Genomic DNA, 18,973 nt, shown 5'->3' on the forward strand with positions numbered 1-18,973 from the left:
GCACGCTGCGCTCATTATAAACCAAAAAAATGTTTGAGATAAAAACTGAATCGCCATTATATTGCTCGGTCAAATTTTGATCAAATTACTGAAGATTTCATTTCATTCATTCGACTGTAACGAATTCAGCTGACCTCAGACTAATATTCCCCTCCAAAGTTATTCATTACACTTCAAAAACTTCCATTCAAATGGAATAACATAAATTTGCAATTACTGACGGATGCGAATAATTCCTAAGTAGTAACTATTGTTGTTACTCACATTTTTAAATATTCCATCCTTCCATTACATGTGAACAGATGCGTCGACAATCAATAAATATAATTTTAATGAGATTTTTATGCAAATTCAATTAATTCAGGTCGGCATATAATATGCCTAATCAGCAATTAGCATTTTACCAAATGTGTTTCGAAACGAAATATTATGCTACCATATGTGGTAGCCTCTTTGATTGTTTCAAACGACGGTTATACATGATAACACACCAATCAGTAGGCAGTCGCATCCGATTCTCCAATGATATTCTAATTCCTAATCTTTCACTCTTACTGACAATGAAGAAAATATGGAACGAATGTATTTGAATTCAGGGGAGGAGGTAGTAAAAGAAATAATTAACCCAGCATGACAATTTAAGAAAAAAACATTGTCCTCATTGTGTGGGTATTGAGAATAGCACCAAATCGAGACGCTCCCATTGTCTTCAACCTAAATTACTATTGTTTTGTTGATGTCTAATTATGAATCTTAACATAATAAAATAAAAATGACGTGTTCATCATTAATTCAGTTCATCCTTCCCTTGTGAATTTGGGAGAACAATGAAGTAGCGTGTGGAGTTATTGAATTGCCGTCTAGCCTTTGATATCTGACGAACTTACAGTCTCTGTCATCACTGTTGTTTTGTCGATCTCACATCCGAATCACGCGGTAGTCCTTTCGACTCTTCTATCGGCATCCTAATCATCCCCGTTGGTGTGAGCGAGCTAACCTAATATATATGACGCCACTATATGGTGCGCAAGCATACGCTGAAAGATAGGATTACGTACAAGGTCGATTAATCATTAGTCAATCAACAATATGTACCATGTTGTCTGCATATTTCAAAACGTCCCAAACTGAATTGCCTCGAAAAGCCATAAGAAACTAGTGGTAAAGGGACCTATTGTGCAATGACGATAACTCCCACAATGAGCCCGACGATTGCCTGGCCGTGAAGAAGCTTATACACACGCTTGTCAGCAAACTATTGACGTGACTTTGAAAGTGTGCAGAAAGTTGTCCCCGACTATAAAGAAGTAAAAATCCAAAAATGAATTTACATACGAAACCCAAATAATTTTGTGCCATAGAATAGTAAACTGCTTATCATCACAGAGTGGTTAATGTAGACCAGGGTGTAGGCTAAACGCTGATTGGCTTCAGTGACCTACTGATCTTCATCGCCGGAGCAGCCGGTTCGCTGCATGTTTAATCTGAATCGACTTTCCTCTCCCTCGGAAAAATATGGTATATACTGAAATCTTAATTACATTTTCTCACGGTCGACACATGGGTCTAAGGCTAAGCGTTTGAAACACACATGCCATCGCACCGCAGATTAATGGCACCCCGCGCGGATCCACAGCGTGTAAATTGAAAAAGACGGGATATATGGTAATTGTGAAACGTCATCGCTAGACTTCCGTCGTATCACAGAAACGTAATTTGGAAAAATTCTCTTGTCATCAAGTCCATGCATCTGAAAACAAAATAACTAGCTAACTAATCCCATGTCCGACATGGACTGATAACCGGATGAAAGGCCGTGGTTCGCGATATGCTTCAGTCGTCTTATCAGCTTTCATCTACCACAGAATTAATATGTAAATCCTACCCTACACACCGATATGAACTGGTAATCGGATGAAAAGCCGTGGTTCGCCATATGATTAAGCCTTCTTATCAGCTTTCCTCTACCCCGGAATAAATATGAAAATTCTACCCTACCCACCGACAGACTAACCGCTAACAAATGAACACCCCATTAAAGCACTTTCGGATTGGACAAGGAATTGAAGAGCAGAGGCTGTCGCAAGATTCGTATAAGCCTAACGAAGTCATATTCCGTTGATGAAAAAGAACTTGCAAGCCAACAGTCAATATTCGATCCATCACATTCGTTACTTTCAATAGAGATAGATAAACAATCCATCATCTTTTTATACATTCTTATAAGATTGAGTTCCGATGAAGTTCTGATATTCGCGCCTTGTTGTGTTTCTCCTCTGACGTAACACAATGACAAATAAGACCAGTAGGAAATTTATTCTGTGACATTTTGAGGTTCAACAATAACTGCCGAATTATAAGAAAAACATCTTGGGTAAAAGCACCAATAAAAAAGCTAGAATGGCACATTAGAAAGAAATAAGAATAAAAAAATCAAAAATATCCAACATATAATATCAATAACAAATGGAACTTTTAACAGGTGTAGTATAATGCGCGATACACTGCTTTGTTTATCAATGATTTCCTAGTTATCTTGGGAAGAAAAGTCGATGAGAGGCGAACAGCTGTCTCTCGTCCAATTATCGATCCATGTCGGGTGTGGAAATGTGTGTCTAGTTATTCATTTCTGCTGCATGGACTTTATATACACATATAATAATCCTCATCTAATAATCATTGTCAGAAAAGAGGTTAACTTCACGATCTGATAAGATTTAAATCCAAAGAGAGATGGAAAGTTTTAATGAACCAATTTACATGGAAGATTCAATGTTCAAATAATCAAATGGAAGATGCACTATATCTCATTTCAACTTTAATTTATGAAGATAAGTGCAATTACAGTTTTTTATTTGTCAATGTACAGTAAACAACTTTAAAAATTCAGTGTCATAAATGTCTAGTTATATTTAAATGAAGGTTAACATTTACAGTTATGCTCGATACGCACCTTTACAATGAAAATCAAATATTTTAGGAGAAATCTTGGTTTTTGTTATTGAATTATATTTTTTAAATCCTAGCGGGATTTCAAAGTATACGGGATTGCCATATAAACAGTGTAGCATTATATCAGTGCCAAGGATTTGTTTATTTATAAGAAAATTATTGAGTGCTTGGTTTATAAAGGAAATTAACTGTAAGAGACGACTGGGATTTGAGATTATGTATGTCATGATTACAAAATACATTATTATAATGAGTTGCATGCATATAGATGATGAGGTGCATACAAAAGACATTCAAGAGAACAACACTAAACTTTCAGTGGATAATATGTAGTTCTAAAAATATGCACCGAAGAAAATAACATTAGAACAACACTACAATTTTTGATTTATTTGATTAGTTGATTTATAGTTTTCACAAAACGAGATTTGAATTCAAAAGATATTATATCAACATCAATTCGCTTGAAATTGAAAAACCTAAACAAATTGGTAACAAATAATTTGACTACCCAAAAATTTAAGTTAACAGCAATAATTTTGATGAACTTGACATTTGGAACATCATTTCGATTTAATAAATTCTTACTTTGCAACAATTTGAAATTAAAAATTGATTCATCATAGGTATACAAAGAAAAATAATAAAAAAGCGCTGGAACTTTCAAAAAGGAACTTTTGGAACTTGAGGGAACGAGAATGGTTGAATAACACACGGATTTACGTGTTGTTGAAACGGAGTTGACGGTATTGGCAATTTTAACCCGTTATCCGAGTTTAGAGCAAGTAGAGGAGGATGCTCTGTACTATTAAATACCATACTGTTTGTTGGAACTAATATTGTACTTGGAACTTGTATTACGGTTTGAGCTCTCACATGTTGATTTAAAACTTCATTTGTGTATAGATTCAAGGTAGTAAGAGCCCTGGATGGCAAACCTGTTGAGCTCGTTTGATTGCTTGTATTAGGCAGCATTGTTTTACCGTCAGACAAAGTCTCGCCCATGTTAAAACATGGAACGGAATGCAACAAGTTTTTCGAGCCTGATATTATCGTCGATTTGTTAAGTCCATTGTCATGGAGACTAGGCAAAACGACTTTATTTGGTGGATTCACCTTATGAAGCGGATCTTTTTTTAATTCTTCTAAAACAGCTGCAACTGAGGCTTGCGAAGCCGCGTTACATTTTGCAAAATTACCCTCGTCCATATTTTCAGGCAATCGAATCGGAGACATTAATTGAACAGGTGCAGTTACCATGAAAGTATCAGCACCTGGTAAACGATGACCTGCCCAACCTGCCATCATGATTTTTGCCAGTAGTGGATTAGAGTGAAGTAGATTCGGGTTAATGCCAAAAGGATAGTGATGATGAACCGCAGAAGGTGTTTGTGTTTGTCTATTAAACCATAAACCTGGCATTTGTTTTATACCTGGAGGAAGATCGTTATGATTCGAAATTTCTTTATTTGGAGGATTTGCCCACATTGTTGAATCAACGTCCATGTATTCAGAAACTGAATCAGCGTAAATTATTGGTTTTGCCAAATGCTTCGCAGCTATTTTAACACCAGAAAAATCAGTAGCCATACAATAAATCTTCACACCACTTCCATCGTTTGGCTTATTTATATTGGCATCATTTTCAATAGCACTGTCAGATTTTAATCTCGATTCTTTATCAAGTTGTCCGCTTTGCTTTGCGTTAGATGTTTTATCATGGGACGTTTTGATTGTGTTCACATTATCGGTTTCACCATCATTCTGTGGCATCCTTGTTTCTGTTATTTCCGAAGCTTCATTGTCATTTCTTCTCTCTTTTCCACCGGGAATGGCAGATTCAATCGTGGATAGTTTTCGCTGAATAAGAAAAAATGTGTTAAAACCATATGTCACATAATTAGGGCTGAGCACTGCGAATCGAATATTCGAATAGATTTGAATATAGAATGATTCGAATCGATTCAGAACAAAATTTCGAATCACCGCCATCTTGCTTTTGTTCTTTTCATCCATGGTCGAGGTGAATTACCCAGTTTTTTTTTATTGAAGCCATATTTTTTCAATGCGATTCTGACATATGACTATTCTCTGTATAGTGATTTATTGATAAATAGTGTTTCTTATTGTGTGTGAATGATCCGCAATCTGTCTGAGTGACATATTCGATGTTCTCAGTAATTCATTTGTTGACAATACCAATTACAATAAAAAAAAGTCGCATACAATTACATATCTCCCATTAGCTCCCCAAGTATTCAAGATTCGAAAAAAATATTCGATTCTGAAATCATCAGGTATTCGAAATTGCCCAGGCATACACATATTACTAAAAAATCGTGCCCCAATCTATGTAATCCCCATGTTAAGAACACTATGACTACAACTTTAACAGCTATGCCAGTCGCCATTTAGTTTAACTAAATTAAATAATTTGAATCCATTAGACGCTGAAGAAATTTTTTTCGCATTCTGACTACTGAAAACAATTCCATGACCGAAAATCGTTTTATACAAAGCAATACTATTATCACACTTTTATTTTTTTATAGAAGTAATATACTATTGATGACAAATAATAACAAAATAGTTGATTAGAGCACATACCTTAGAATTCCTTTTGCTAGTAGCATCTAAATTCTCTTGACAAATAGGATGCTTTTGATTTTGATATTTTTCATCAATTGTTACAGAATTGTTATTGCAATCAGTTGAAGAAGATTCATCAAAATCCTTAGATGTTGACGACTTTTCTGATATGATATTATTATCTTCTGATGATGTTTCTGAAGTTTCTTCCTTTTTGTTTTTGCAAAGTTTTGTTTTTTTCGAATCTTTTTCATTGCTTGATTTCTTCACCTTGGATTTAGTTTTTGCTGAAAGATATTTTATTGATTTAGTAATAGAAGTAGGAACATGATCATTATAGACAAGTATAGATTGTCTGTCACAACATCATAGTTGCAGTTTCTAAAAAAAACTACTTTCAATCCATTAGGATTAAAAAAAAAATTTACGACTGCTGACTCTGGTTGAAAAAATTATGATTCAGACAAACTCTGAAAAATCAAATTTTAATAATGAAAGCCTTTTTACTTATCGATCTTGAGATCGGTAAGTATGTTGATAGGTATTTGTCTGTATGTCTGTCTGTTAGATGCACGCGATATCTCACAAAAGCGAGATTGAATCCGCTCCAGATTTTGCATGTGCATTCATCATATGTCGGACCAAAAGCCTATTGATTTTGAGCGAATTATGTCGTATAATTAACGAGTTATTAATCAATTAGTTATGGGACACAAAGTGTCACTATGGAGTAAGAGCGCTGTTTTAGGGTATCCCCTCACTTTCGATCGATAAGTCTTCGGTCTCTGACCGATATTCTCGTTTAATTCTTGTTGAGAATACTTGGTTAACTTAGCGTTTTAAGTTTGCCAGAAATTTAAACTTTGATCAATACAGTTGCAAGTCTGTAATCCGACAGTAATTTTGACTTCAAAACTCATGAAACATGAATTTCACAGCTGATCTCAAGCTTATTTCCAGACAAAATTTTCGACTGCGATTAATATTATCTAATGTTTATCATTCCCTCTATTCCACCAAAGAGGCACTTCACTTCGAGTCAGTTAACTTAACTTAAAAGTTAAATTACTCAAAAACTGCTATTTAGCTGCCATGATATCCACCAGCCAAAATAGTTTAGAGAAGGGACGGTATTTACTTTATCACATGCCCTATAAGTATTTTGTCTAGTATAGCAATTTACTTAAAAGTGGCAAATATATATCAACTACCTAGTAAGACATACCTTCAGTTAATTTCTGCTTTTCTAATAAATTTTTTCGACGATCAATTTCTTCTTGTGGAAATTGAAATAAATCAATAACTTGATTTTCTTCACAAATACCACTGAAAAAACAATTAAAGAAAAGTTTTAGGACTCATGCAATTTTGTAAAGTTTGAACACAAAATGATCACATCATACTGGTTTTCCGCTCAAGTGATTCATACTTATTTCAAATATTTACTTGAGAAAGAAATCCAAAATCAGGCATCAATCAGGGTAATGAATATAGATAAAAAGAAGGCTGTAGTTTTGCATACTTTGCATTTTCAAACGCTTGGAAAAATGGAAATATTTGGCTTTCCGCCATGCTAACAATTAAGCAGGAGTACTTGAACCACGAAGTTAGGACAGCATTTTGATATCCATACCCGAGAGAGAAAAGCCGATCATATGGTGAGCTATGGCCTCTTATAAGGTTACCAATCCTTATTGGGTATGGTAATATTCAACCGGTTTTTCGTTTTGAGATGCATGATCTTGATAGTGGTTTGCGAGAATTGTAATTGGTCATTGTGCACATGCTTGGAATTTGTTTTGAAAATGAAGAATTCAACATTATTTCTGGTTGGCAAATGTAAGTTACCAGTAGATTACAGAACCTTTTTTCGGAGAGAAACACCATTTTGGTAACGGATACTTTGAAATTCATGACTACCACTTTTGCCTCACCTTATTACATTGTTAATCCATATAAATGATTGTTCAGGATAAAGTCTTTGATTAGCTAGCAATGTGATAGAAGAATATATCCATCTATATCCTCCGGATTTGTGCATCCACCTGTAGTATGGTGTTCTGACATGTCCTTTAGTCAATACTGTCAATAAAAAAAAAACATGGTTAAATTGGACGTTTCCCTGACCCTTGACCCCAGAAAAATTCTCCTTATGCTTCACTATTGCAAAAATTTATTTTGAGTGTGTTTTGGAGAGTTGGCGCTTGCAAACTGGTTTACATGTTCAAAAACCATCATTTTTGAAAAAAACTTTTCAACCATGTGATGCCAGCAGGTACTGATAGCTACTTTAACCTATTCTTTTCTGGGACTAATTTTTGAATATTATACCTAAACTAAAACAACTCGGAAAACAAGACAATTAAATTATTTGATTTACAACTAATTTTTGAAACACACACAACTAAAAACTGACAAATAACACATAAAGCCACAAAAGGTTTACACCCGTGCTGAAATATCTTTTTGAGCCGCGGCACAAATTGCAATTGTCGATTGGCATTATTACGGATGACATTAATACATCCATTATTACGAGAATTAATGAGCGAATCAATGCTAGCAGAAACATCCATGTAGTATCTGCATCATTTTCATATTACTGTATAAATAAATAATAATAAAGAAACATTAAAAAATTTCAAAACAAGTAATATACACATAGAATAAAACTTACATTCAATGTGACATTTCTTTATTTTATTGACATCTCCTGCATGGATACTGTGATAAAAACTTTGTCCTACGACATCCCGCACATTGTATCCCAACATATCTTCAATTCTAAAAGAACAAGCGTATAATGAAAACAGAAAAAGCATGATTATAATAAAATGCTATATTTAGTCTAAATTCACAATTTCAAGACTTGGAATTTTTCTTATTGAGTCCAATGATACATTTTAATCATCTGAATATACAACCATGTATCCACAGCGCTTGTGAGATCATAAGGAACAATAGAGTGCGCCTCAAACATATTATTGCAAATAAAAACTGACTGATGTCGCCACCACGATAATAGCAATAACATAGCCAAATGTAAAAAGAATTGTAGGTAATGTCATATAAAATGTTTGAACCAGGGGTGTGCGACATTTTTCGTCAGTGGGCCATATACCCAACGTCAGACATCTAGCTGTGCCACACAATTAATAGCGACAAGAGAAATAAAAATATTGGGTACCCCTGAAGTATGCGCACCAAGATGTCGCATAACTTGAACCCTAACTTGGTGCACAACCTGAGTTCAGGTTGTGCGCCATCTTGGTGCGTATACTTCAGGAGGTCCAAATATTGTCTATTTTTACCCACATGAGCACCTTTTCGAACAAAAATCCTGTCAAATTATGATTTTATGTTTGATAGGAAAAAATCTGAGTACTGACAAGGGCAACACCAAACAGCTTGGCAGGCTGGCTTGTGGCCTGCGAGCCGTCTGCTGAACATCCCTGGTTCAAACAATTGCACCGAATGTCATTTTCGAAGTATTATTAAATGAAAAAAAAAAAAATTTTTTTGGGTGAAATATCGAGCAGTCAGAATTCGAGGAAAATTTGGAAAAAAATGAAAGTAATAACCTTTCATCTACTTTTTTCATTCCGAATTCTGAAAATTTGAAATTGAATCATTGTTTTTTTAAAACCCAACGAGAACATTTTAGCAAAACTATCTACTTTGAGTCCAAAAAATAAATACCACATTCGACTATGCGAGACATAAGTAATAATGCATACTCACGCTGGATCGCAGTATGTAAAATTTAGTGTTGGATTCACTCTCATTGTAAAAATGTTTTCATGAAGTGGGAGTTCGCTTAGACTATATGGTGGCAAGGATGCCCCAAAACCAATCAATCCAATTGGATTATGTGTTGCGTTAGAATCTTTTGATAAGTTATTGCAATCAGATCTTGTAGTGAGGTTTTTTGTTCCATTTCGTTTTGTTGGTGGACATTGTGATCGAGTACACATGTGGACAACCTGCAAATAAATATTGCATTGAAATTTACGAATAATATATAAAATATAATTGGCTGCTCATATTAGTCTGTATGTTATAATATCATAATCATAACTATAAAATGGCTGGGGATCTAGCCAATGGATTCAGCTCCAGCGCCTCATTTTTTACCCTGGAGCTGGGATACAGCTTCGTAGGCATTGAATGATATTTTCACTGTGATCAAACCATGAAAAATGAAAAATATCTGCATAAATACAATTTTGGAAGTGGGTTAAACTCTACATATCTAAATAAATATTGGACATTAAATTTTAAAAAACTTGCTATTATGACGTTTTAGAACATCAAAAATATGTAAAAAAAATAATTAGAAGGTTAGGAGCTCCAGGAGCCTGGTAGCTCCGGCCCCATCTGTTTCGGTGAGTCTGGCTCCAGCCCCGATGCCACGAGGTGTTTGATGGCTTCAATTTCAAGGCCATGTGTGAGCGTTACCACCTAAATGTATGAATCTGCTAATTTTGGAAAACTCATGAATTTTCTAGTTTGTCATAGACAACATACATTCCCACAATTGCCTATATATGCATATGATAACAGGTTGATGAATTTTCTTTTCATAAGGGAATCTGCTCAAAGTAAGGCCACACACACACGCATAGTCAAAAAAAATAGGAGATTGATCAATGAGCAAAGTTATGGGTGGCCACTGAAGTTGCATGAGCTCCTGAGCTTTCTAATCATTATAAGGTAGAATTGCGCATTAATGAATACGGATTTATGTGAGACTTAATTAAAGCAGTTCTTTTCAAGAAAAAATAACTGGGACGTTGTGAATTCCAGTTAATTGAAGTTCTTATGAAACTGTAGTTTTTGCATTTAGTACAGCACAGCTGCTGCGATTTGAGATGTTAGTTCCAACGTTTGTTTTTAATTGAAAAATGCATTCTTTGCTTACCTTGTAATAGGATGATTTGGGAGTTACACCTCGTTTTGTGAGAGTTGATTTCATTCTTATAAAGAAAGATCGGATACAATTCTTCTCTTTTTCTGTAAAGCATCGAAATGGAAAAAAAATGAGGCGTTGTATAGTTTAGATCATGGTGGTCCAAACCCAGGCCAGCGGACCACATGTGGCCCACCGCTTCATTATCTGTGGCCCACGTCGCATTTGCGCGAGGGTAAACAAAAAATCACATTTGGTGTTGTTTCGTTATATAAATTACCAGAAAAAGCTTTTGACATATCGGTCTCTGAATTGACTAGTGAGGCAAATAGCGATGTTACAAAATGTGTTTGGCTAGTTTAAATGTTAACTGGTTTTATATTTTTTGGCGGGAATATATGCTAACAATATAGGCTTAATAGAAAACTAATAAATCTAATGAGGAATCTATTAATTAGCCTAGGTTGGCTATGCCTGATAACTAAATATTAAGATATAATTCCTGCTGGGTGTTTTTTTTACAACCAGTCTAAACAGTAAAACATGCTGCTGCCTGTATGTCAGAAAATTTAGTAATTACCTTCCTTTATCTCAAATTTGGTATAACTCGGTAATCAATAAATCTGCAGTTATTTTGTACACATGAGTTTGAAAAGAAAGCTGACCAATTCACACAAAGGTTTGACTGGATATGGGAGACAAAATACCACAATGCTTGCTAATATGTCTGCAAGTTGTGTCGGTGACAATCTAAAACAACATTTTCTCTGCGATGAAAAGTTTGAAATCTTACATGTGTATGTAGATATACATGTGTATGTAGATATAGTAAAATTGGTACTCCTGTAGTATGTGAACCAAGATGGCGGACACCAGAACTTGGTATGTGTACCAGGTTAAGGTTGGCCAAAATTTTAGGTCCAAATACTACGGGAGTCACTTGGCTAGTCCCAGAACTCGTAATAGAACTACAATAAGGAAAATTGGAATAAAATTATGGCCTAACCATAACCTGGTACATATACTACATTCCGGTGCCCACCATCTTGGTTCACATAGTACGAGAGTACCGTAAGATTTTTGCACGTTTTAGTGAGTTCTCTGGTGGTTTTGGCATGTTTTAGCTTGATAAATGACAAATAAAGATGAATGTGCTGGACAATAAAAGTGTTTGTTTTGTATTGCAATGTTCACCTATTCTTAGCACTATTGTGGTCCGTGAACAATACAAAAATAATAGTGTGGCCCGCGAGGTCGTCAACCTTGGACCACCCTGGTTAAGATATTGAGAGATGGGCAAAATCAAAAATCTTCCTATACAGTGCATGTATATGCTTTTCGCTCCAAACTAGGCTCTGTACAAGCAGCTAGCTACTGCTACGAAGAGCTACTAACCAAGATCTTTCTAGTTCGACATTGCCTACTAAATTTATAACACCCTGGGTGAGGTGGACGTGGGACTCGAACCAAAGATTTCAACCTGCGATGCCTTCATAGCTACCCTAAGATGGATTTATTTCACTTTGGCTCGGTGTTGTGGCACATCATGCTCAGCAGTAGGAATACGCTCGCCACTGCACCTATGATTACCCTGTGTGAGTTTGCAGGTTCGAATCCTGTGGGGATAATTATGTGCAAGAGGATTGCTGGACTCCTTGTAGCTGTAGGGTGCTTTAAGTAAACACTTGTCACTTACGAGTTACGGCTTCCTCCACCATCAAGTCCATGCATCTGGAACTAATAACTGGCTAACTAATTCCATACTCGACATGGACAGGTAACCGGACGATAGGCCATAGTTCGACATATGATTAAGCAATCTTATCGTCTTTCCTCTCCCCCTGGACAAATATGTAAATCCTATCAATCAATCCTCATCGATTGCTTATTGCTGGACAAATAATGAAGCCTGTTATGGTGCTCAACGATGATTTTTAATAATATTAGGCTGCTTGAAACAATATCCGCTACAGACAATCTGACGTTCACACACAGGAATGTTTAAAACGAATAAATATTCGAATTGGTTCGAAATTAATTGCATTTAACATTTTAAATTATTGAATAAATTGAATTGAAGAATAATCTTTTTGGACAATTAAGCCTACAAGAACAACACCAAAAAGGTTCTCGTTCCGTTTGTGAAAACTAACGATAGTCTCCTTAACTTTAATAAATTTTCGAATATATATCGATTTCTAAATGTTTTTCGTTAAAAAAGACTCATTTTAAAATGAAATGTATTATACACATCCGAAAACAATATTTTACAATGTTTTCGGAATAATAAATTTAGGCCATGCCTGCTATATGTAGAATCTACCTTGCTTGGATGAAGTGGTTAAAGCGATAGACTTTAATGTCATTGAAAGTATAAATCTCGGGTTGAAATCCGATGCTTGTCACCTGACCCCAGATGCTATTAAATGGGTAGGGATACCCGAACCAATGACATCTGGTCATTCCAAACTGAAGAAAATGATTACACTCAATTTGAAGTGGCTACAAATAATTCACAATTACCTGGTTGCTTTTTTGTATTATTATTGCTTCCCATTGTGACATCATCAGTTTTTGAAGGAGACAACATAACGCTAAGATGGACGGCAAGTTCATTACGATCATCAGGATATGTATAATCAAATATACTACTTCCAATCATTTCAACCTGAAGCAGAATGAAGCAAGAAAAGTAAAACATTTTGCGTCAGTTGAATGCAAGAACTAGTATAGCCATAACCCTCATCCTTTTACACATATTACAAGCAAATATCATCATACTTGACCGAATGAAAAAAACTGAAAGCCAAACTTTACATATGAACAGTATATTATGACTAAGAACAAATAAAATGGGTTGCATTATGTTTATGCAAAATATATTTTGCAACAAGGAATGTTTGTTAAATTCAGCCATTTATATTTAGAGATATACATAGAACAGGGGTGTGCAATTGACGGCCCACCAAGCCATTTAGTGTGGCCATCATCATGACTCAGATCATGCCCCATCAAGCATAACCGAATCTGACAGTAAGTCAGAAAATTGCTCACATGGGTGAAAACATAATGTTTTTATGCTCTTGTTACTGTGTTAAATCTTCGCTATTTTGTTCGGGGCATTATTACTCTAAGGCTAAGCGATAGTCGCATTCTCTTCTCTTGCATGCATGCATATACTAAATTATGTGCGTGGCCTGGCTAGATGTCTGAAGTTGGTTATATGGACCACTGACAGAAAATGTAGCAAACCCCTGACATAGAATAAACAAGTAAAACACAAACATTTGAACTCTAAAGCACAACTGGTTTCAATGTTAAACTTAACTATGTTGATATTGGTATTAAGCCAAATTCCCTACATCTCACCCAATCTCAATAGGGAAAATGAAACCAAGAATAAATAAACTAATAATTCAATATTTAAGTCACTTTGGATATCAATATTTTGACCTGACTAAAGTAATATCATCTCTGATGAATTGTTGTAAAATATATTTTTGTACATACTTGTGATAATCCAAGAAATATAGAAACACTTTCAGAAACATATAAAAATCTTCCTGAACAATTTAACACAAACATAAATCCATCGAGGCTCTGAAAAAAAAAACATTTGTAAAAACAAAAAGATATTATCTAATTATAAAGGGCAATTAGTTCAGATTCTATTGAATCAAAATGGAGAATATACATTTTTCCCATAAATACAACTTACACTAAATATACAGGGTGACTAAAAAAACAGTACTAAGAAATTTCATGAACAAAATTATTTAACCTATGAACTTCTGTTTGTATGAGTTTGAGTTTTTGTTTATATCCAAAAGTTTCGATAATCCAGGATAATCAAAAGCTATTTTCTCTCTGGAATATATTCAAAATGGCCTGGGTTCATACTGTATGTTATAAACACTATAAATACCAAAATGGAATTCAACTCAAATCCAAAATATAAAACAATAAGTTGACGATTTTTTGCTTACTTGTAATATACGTGATCCTAGTTGTTCTTCGATTATTTTAGTCATTGCAACCTGTTGTAGAGCAGACTTTACTGACCTTGAGGCATCTGAGTCATTAAACAATAAATAAATAATGATTTACTCGCTGTAAAATCAAATCTATAAAACCAGGAATCAGAAGAGGCCAAAGGTCAATTGCAGGTTAAACTAGATGGCGAATTTGCATGAAGTAGTACATGTAGATATTTATAGTAGTGTGAAAATAGGTTGTAAGCGATGTCCAAAATGAATTAAATATTCAAATACAGGATGTTAGAAAAATTTCGCCATGACAACGTTAAAAAGTGACTGTTAATAGGCGTCAGTCGCGAAATATTCTAAGAACATCTAACCATAATTTAATACTGTAAAAAGGCATCAGTCGTTAAATGTTTTAAATAGCATTTCATCTGAACTTTTGTTGATTTTGTGTTACTTTTTTACCACCCTGTACATTCAAAATTTCTGATATATGTATTTAGAATATATTTGAAAGGAATCATTGTATTATCATTGTGAACTATTATTATAGGCCATTGACACTTGATGCTTCAACAAAATATATAGTATTTTACACTATTACTGAAATATTGAACAATTTATATTTAAACCAATGATTATCAAACTTTCAAGATTCGTGGCCTTTTCTCAAAAACTTTCAACACTCGTAAACCACTTCTCACTATAAAAATACCTAGTTTCGCTTTCTAATCTTTTCCATCAGTTATTCTATGCGTCATGTTTAATAAGGAAAAAGCTAACATGTGAAAGCAAAAGAATAAATGCATTACAGTTGATGAAGAAAAATTAAACAAATCGCAATCACCCAGTGAAAAAACTTTTGCTTGTGACCCTAGTTTGAGAAACCCTGATGGAAACTAATCGGCATCAAATAATTCAATTTCTACTAATTTACAATGATTTCTGCTTTCGGGCCTGATATAGTATACCACCACATGCAGGGTTCTACTAGTGGACGTGGCTCAACAGTTTTTAATATATCATCCCTTGACCCCATCTGACTATTGTCATCCAAAAATTATGTCACCGTGACGAAATAAGGCCCATGCCAAAAAATACGAACGTTCGTCTGAAACGCACAGATTTGCCCCCGACATCAAGCAAACTAGGTTGCATATAAATGCATACTCTCTCTTGATTTCTTGACATATTGATCCCGATAAGAGACAGATCGCTGGTGTAAGAGAGTTCGTTATCATCGGCGCGGACACCATTTCGAGTGATCGTAGCTATACTTTGACAAGCTCTATGATGTCGCAGTGACATAATTTTTGAATGACATAGTCAGATGAGGGTTAGGAATGATATACGCAAAAATGGTTATTAAGCCACATCAAAGTACTTGTGGTACTATACTATACTAGACCCAAAATTTTCCGATGAAGATGATATAACAACAGCCATATACAGCAAAACGCAGTTAATTAACAATACAATCTTATTAAAGATTGAAATCACAAACATATAATGTAATGCCTTACCTTTTACTGTACGGTTTGGAGGTGGCCCTTCATTCACTAGATTCCATTGGGGTTCAACACAAAAGTTGAATTCTCTCAATTTTAAAAAACTCATTGTGAGACGAATAATTGAAGCTTTATCAAGTTGACTCGACGTCTCAACAGGAATCGGCAACAACTTTGCCAACTCATAAAATTCATAATTTTCTTTCCCTCGTCGTGTACGAGCTGCATTTCTTGACTTTAATTTTCGTATATTCAATAACCTGAATGCATTTCATTTTTTTATCAATTTTAAAGATTTCAGAGCTGGCGAGTAAAAAATCAAGCTTCACCGAGAGGAACAGAAAATAGCAGTTTAAAAATTTTGATCCATATCAGTGGTGTATTTTTATACAGTAGCTTACATACATTCCTATTGAAAAATTTTCATTACATAACAGAGGTTAAGTCTTCATCAATCCTAGAATTACCGTAAATCGTTGTCTCAGTGTGTGGTAATAAATGAAATAAAGTAAACATAATTGGGCTTGTTTATAGTAGGGCTTAGTTGTATCGAAACAGCAGTCTACCTGCAGAAAAATTCATGTCACTATTTTGCACAAGATTAGTCTTTCACATTTCATGATTTATTTTTCGAGTAGTTTTTTAGATTTCGAAATCACCTTGTTCTTAAAAATGCCTAGTGGCCTCCGTGCTAACGACCACTGGAAATATGAAAGCAATATACTTCATCACACAATAAAGATCTTGATAACTTATTTGGAATGAATGACAAAGTATCAAACCTCTCATTTCTAGCATGTTGTTGATGACAATGAAGATCTGTAAGATTAGATGGAGATGATTCATCCTTTGTAGAACTTGATTCCTCCACAGGATTCTTAGATGATTCATCTTCCACCAACATCATCTTTCATTTCAGGACATCTAAGATCCTCAAATCTTTTTTATAGAAAAAATAAACTTTATTCCATGCTTCTTGTATGGCATAAATAGCTTGGATGGCCAATAGTAAATCTTGAAAATGAAACAAAGGAGTAGGATCAGTTGATCTGACTTAAATTGAGTGTATTTTGCCTACAGTGATTGAAGCCCCTTTTCCCGAGTTATCTCTTTTTTATATGACGCTTAGTTGCGCCTTTTTCCCTGTTATAGTGGCCTCTGATATATGATGACTTGTAGGTTGTTACGTTTTTAAGTTAACAATTTAACAAACAATCCTAATAACAGTCTATAAAATAGCTCATATAAGCTCAAATTTTATTGAAATTTGAGCTAAGGGCAGAATTTTTTACAACCAGGAGTCAGGAATCTGGTCCAAATTTTTTCCAGTGAGAAGTGAATTCCACCTGACTCTACAGGCTTGATATCACTATATCCAACCCTAAGAATCCATAAGCGCACAAGGGAAGAATAGGATTCAGATGGAAATTTAATATGATCACTGATTTTCTAATGAAGATGAGCAAAGTGCAACTTTTCATAAAACTATAGTAATTAATCAATAGTCTGCCCTCGATTACATCATCATATATACATGAAGCATCATAAGCTGTTAAGTCTGCACATTGTTTGACTGATATTGACCAAATATGTTGGTGGAACATAGCACAGTAGCAGATTGGCAAAGATTTAACGGGAAAGAAAAACAGGGTCAAGTGTGGTTGTTGATTATCATTATTACAGTATTATGAAATCAGTGAATTGTTAGAATTGTACAGGATTGTGTCAGGGATATAATGCTGAATCAAAACATTATGATTACAATACTTATAGCCTATATCTAAATTGTTGGCTCAACTTTTCTATTGCAAGGATAGAATAGGATTTACATATTTATCCCGGGGGAGAAGTAAGACGATGAGACGGCTTAAACATATGGCGAACCACGGCCTCTCGCCCAGTTACCATTCCGAGTCAGGTATGGGATTTGTTAGTTATTTGTTTAGGAAGCATGGACTTGATGGTGGAGGAAGCTGTAACAGACCAGCAGTTACGTGAACCACCCAACAGCGGCGAGGAGTCCAGCGAACCTCTCGCACATTACCATCCCTGCATGGGATTCGAACCTGCGAACCCACGCAAAGTAATCAGAGGTACGGTGGCAGCGTATTCCAAATGCCTAGCACGATGAGCCACACCGCCACGAAAACGTTGATGACCTGCAAATAAAGTAGAGAAATGCCAATATTTTTCTTTTTCTACATCTGCATATTCCAGTATTCTGTCATTCTACGTTTGCAAAGAAAGCAACTGGTCTACCATATGTCTCTGGACTCAAGAATAGTACTTGTTAAAAACATTCCAACGGACTGTTTTGCTGTCAGTTTATTGTCAGACAATTCAGCAATTGCTGAATTGGGGAAAAGGGAGGGTGACCCTATTGTCTGCTTGTTGAAATATGCTTATCTAATGACGGTACCGGTACGGGAAGTTCAGAAGTTTTGACGTCTGGCAGTCCTGCAACCAGGACGTTCAGACGTCTGTGTTCGGCAAGACTCTCGTGTTAACAAGGGATGTGATCCCAACAGTACCGTACTGGCACGACAACAGTTAGATGCAAGCCACTCAATTTATATGGTACGCGAACCATTGAAACTTACCAGAAAAACAATTGTTGTATTCCAGTCTTCGTTGTCCCACTGCAGCACTGGTAATGTCAACCACACATATTCCATTTGATATATGGTGTATCGGCGCGTTACTGCCATCTGGTGTACTTGTGTATCTGGACAAAGAGCCATTGAGCTGCTCTCAGTCAATGAGCATATATACTGTATATGTTTCATGTCATTGTTTCACTCAAACGACTCCTGCGCATCTAAACTATTATTAATTTATAGTTCGAAAAACGACGATTTCAAAGAGGTCTATTTGTAAGATTTCTTCACACCATATGCAATTCGTAAATCTTTTGGGTTACTCCGTGGACACAGGTAGGTATCTCACGTACTTTCGAAAGGGATTGAAATTGAAGCGGTATTATATTAATGCAGTGTTTCCCATACTGTGTTCCGCGAACATTTTCCGAGTGT

General features: G+C 35.2%; 1 protein-coding gene across 1 annotated transcript; it reads right to left on the reverse strand.

Annotated features, from left to right (window-relative positions):
* Window positions 1-2,297: 2,297 nt before the first annotated feature.
* Window positions 2,298-18,695, reverse strand: LOC120330900 (uncharacterized). Its single transcript, XM_039397886.2, has 13 exons — window positions 18,542-18,695; window positions 16,724-16,880; window positions 15,957-16,201; window positions 14,437-14,522; window positions 13,961-14,050; window positions 12,974-13,118; window positions 10,463-10,554; window positions 9,283-9,524; window positions 8,219-8,325; window positions 7,476-7,623; window positions 6,767-6,867; window positions 5,560-5,828; window positions 2,298-4,812 (listed from the first exon to the last, which is right to left on the reverse strand). The coding sequence occupies exons 2-13, from the start codon at window positions 16,846-16,848 to the stop codon at window positions 3,616-3,618; spliced, it is 2,847 nt and encodes a 948-aa protein (XP_039253820.2). The 5' UTR covers window positions 16,849-16,880; window positions 18,542-18,695; the 3' UTR covers window positions 2,298-3,615.
* Window positions 18,696-18,973: the final 278 nt, after the last annotated feature.

This window comes from Styela clava, chromosome 6 (genome assembly GCF_964204865.1).
Source record: "Styela clava chromosome 6, kaStyClav1.hap1.2, whole genome shotgun sequence".
NCBI lineage: Eukaryota > Metazoa > Chordata > Ascidiacea > Stolidobranchia > Styelidae > Styela > Styela clava.

What these genes read in the sequence shown, in the direction of transcription:
- LOC120330900 (XM_039397886.2), bottom strand. Translation starts at nt 16,848, where the DNA reads ATGATGTTGGTGGAAGATGAATCATCTAAGAATCCTGTGGAGGAATCA. An exon ending in TTTACATACTGCGATCCAGC is followed by an intron (nt 8,326 to 9,282) that starts GTGAGTATGCAT and finishes TTGTTCTTTTAG; the next exon opens with AATTGAAGATATGTTGGGAT. An exon ending in AAAGCAGAAATTAACTGAAG is followed by an intron (nt 5,829 to 6,766) that starts GTATGTCTTACT and finishes AATATCTTTCAG; the next exon opens with CAAAAACTAAATCCAAGGTG.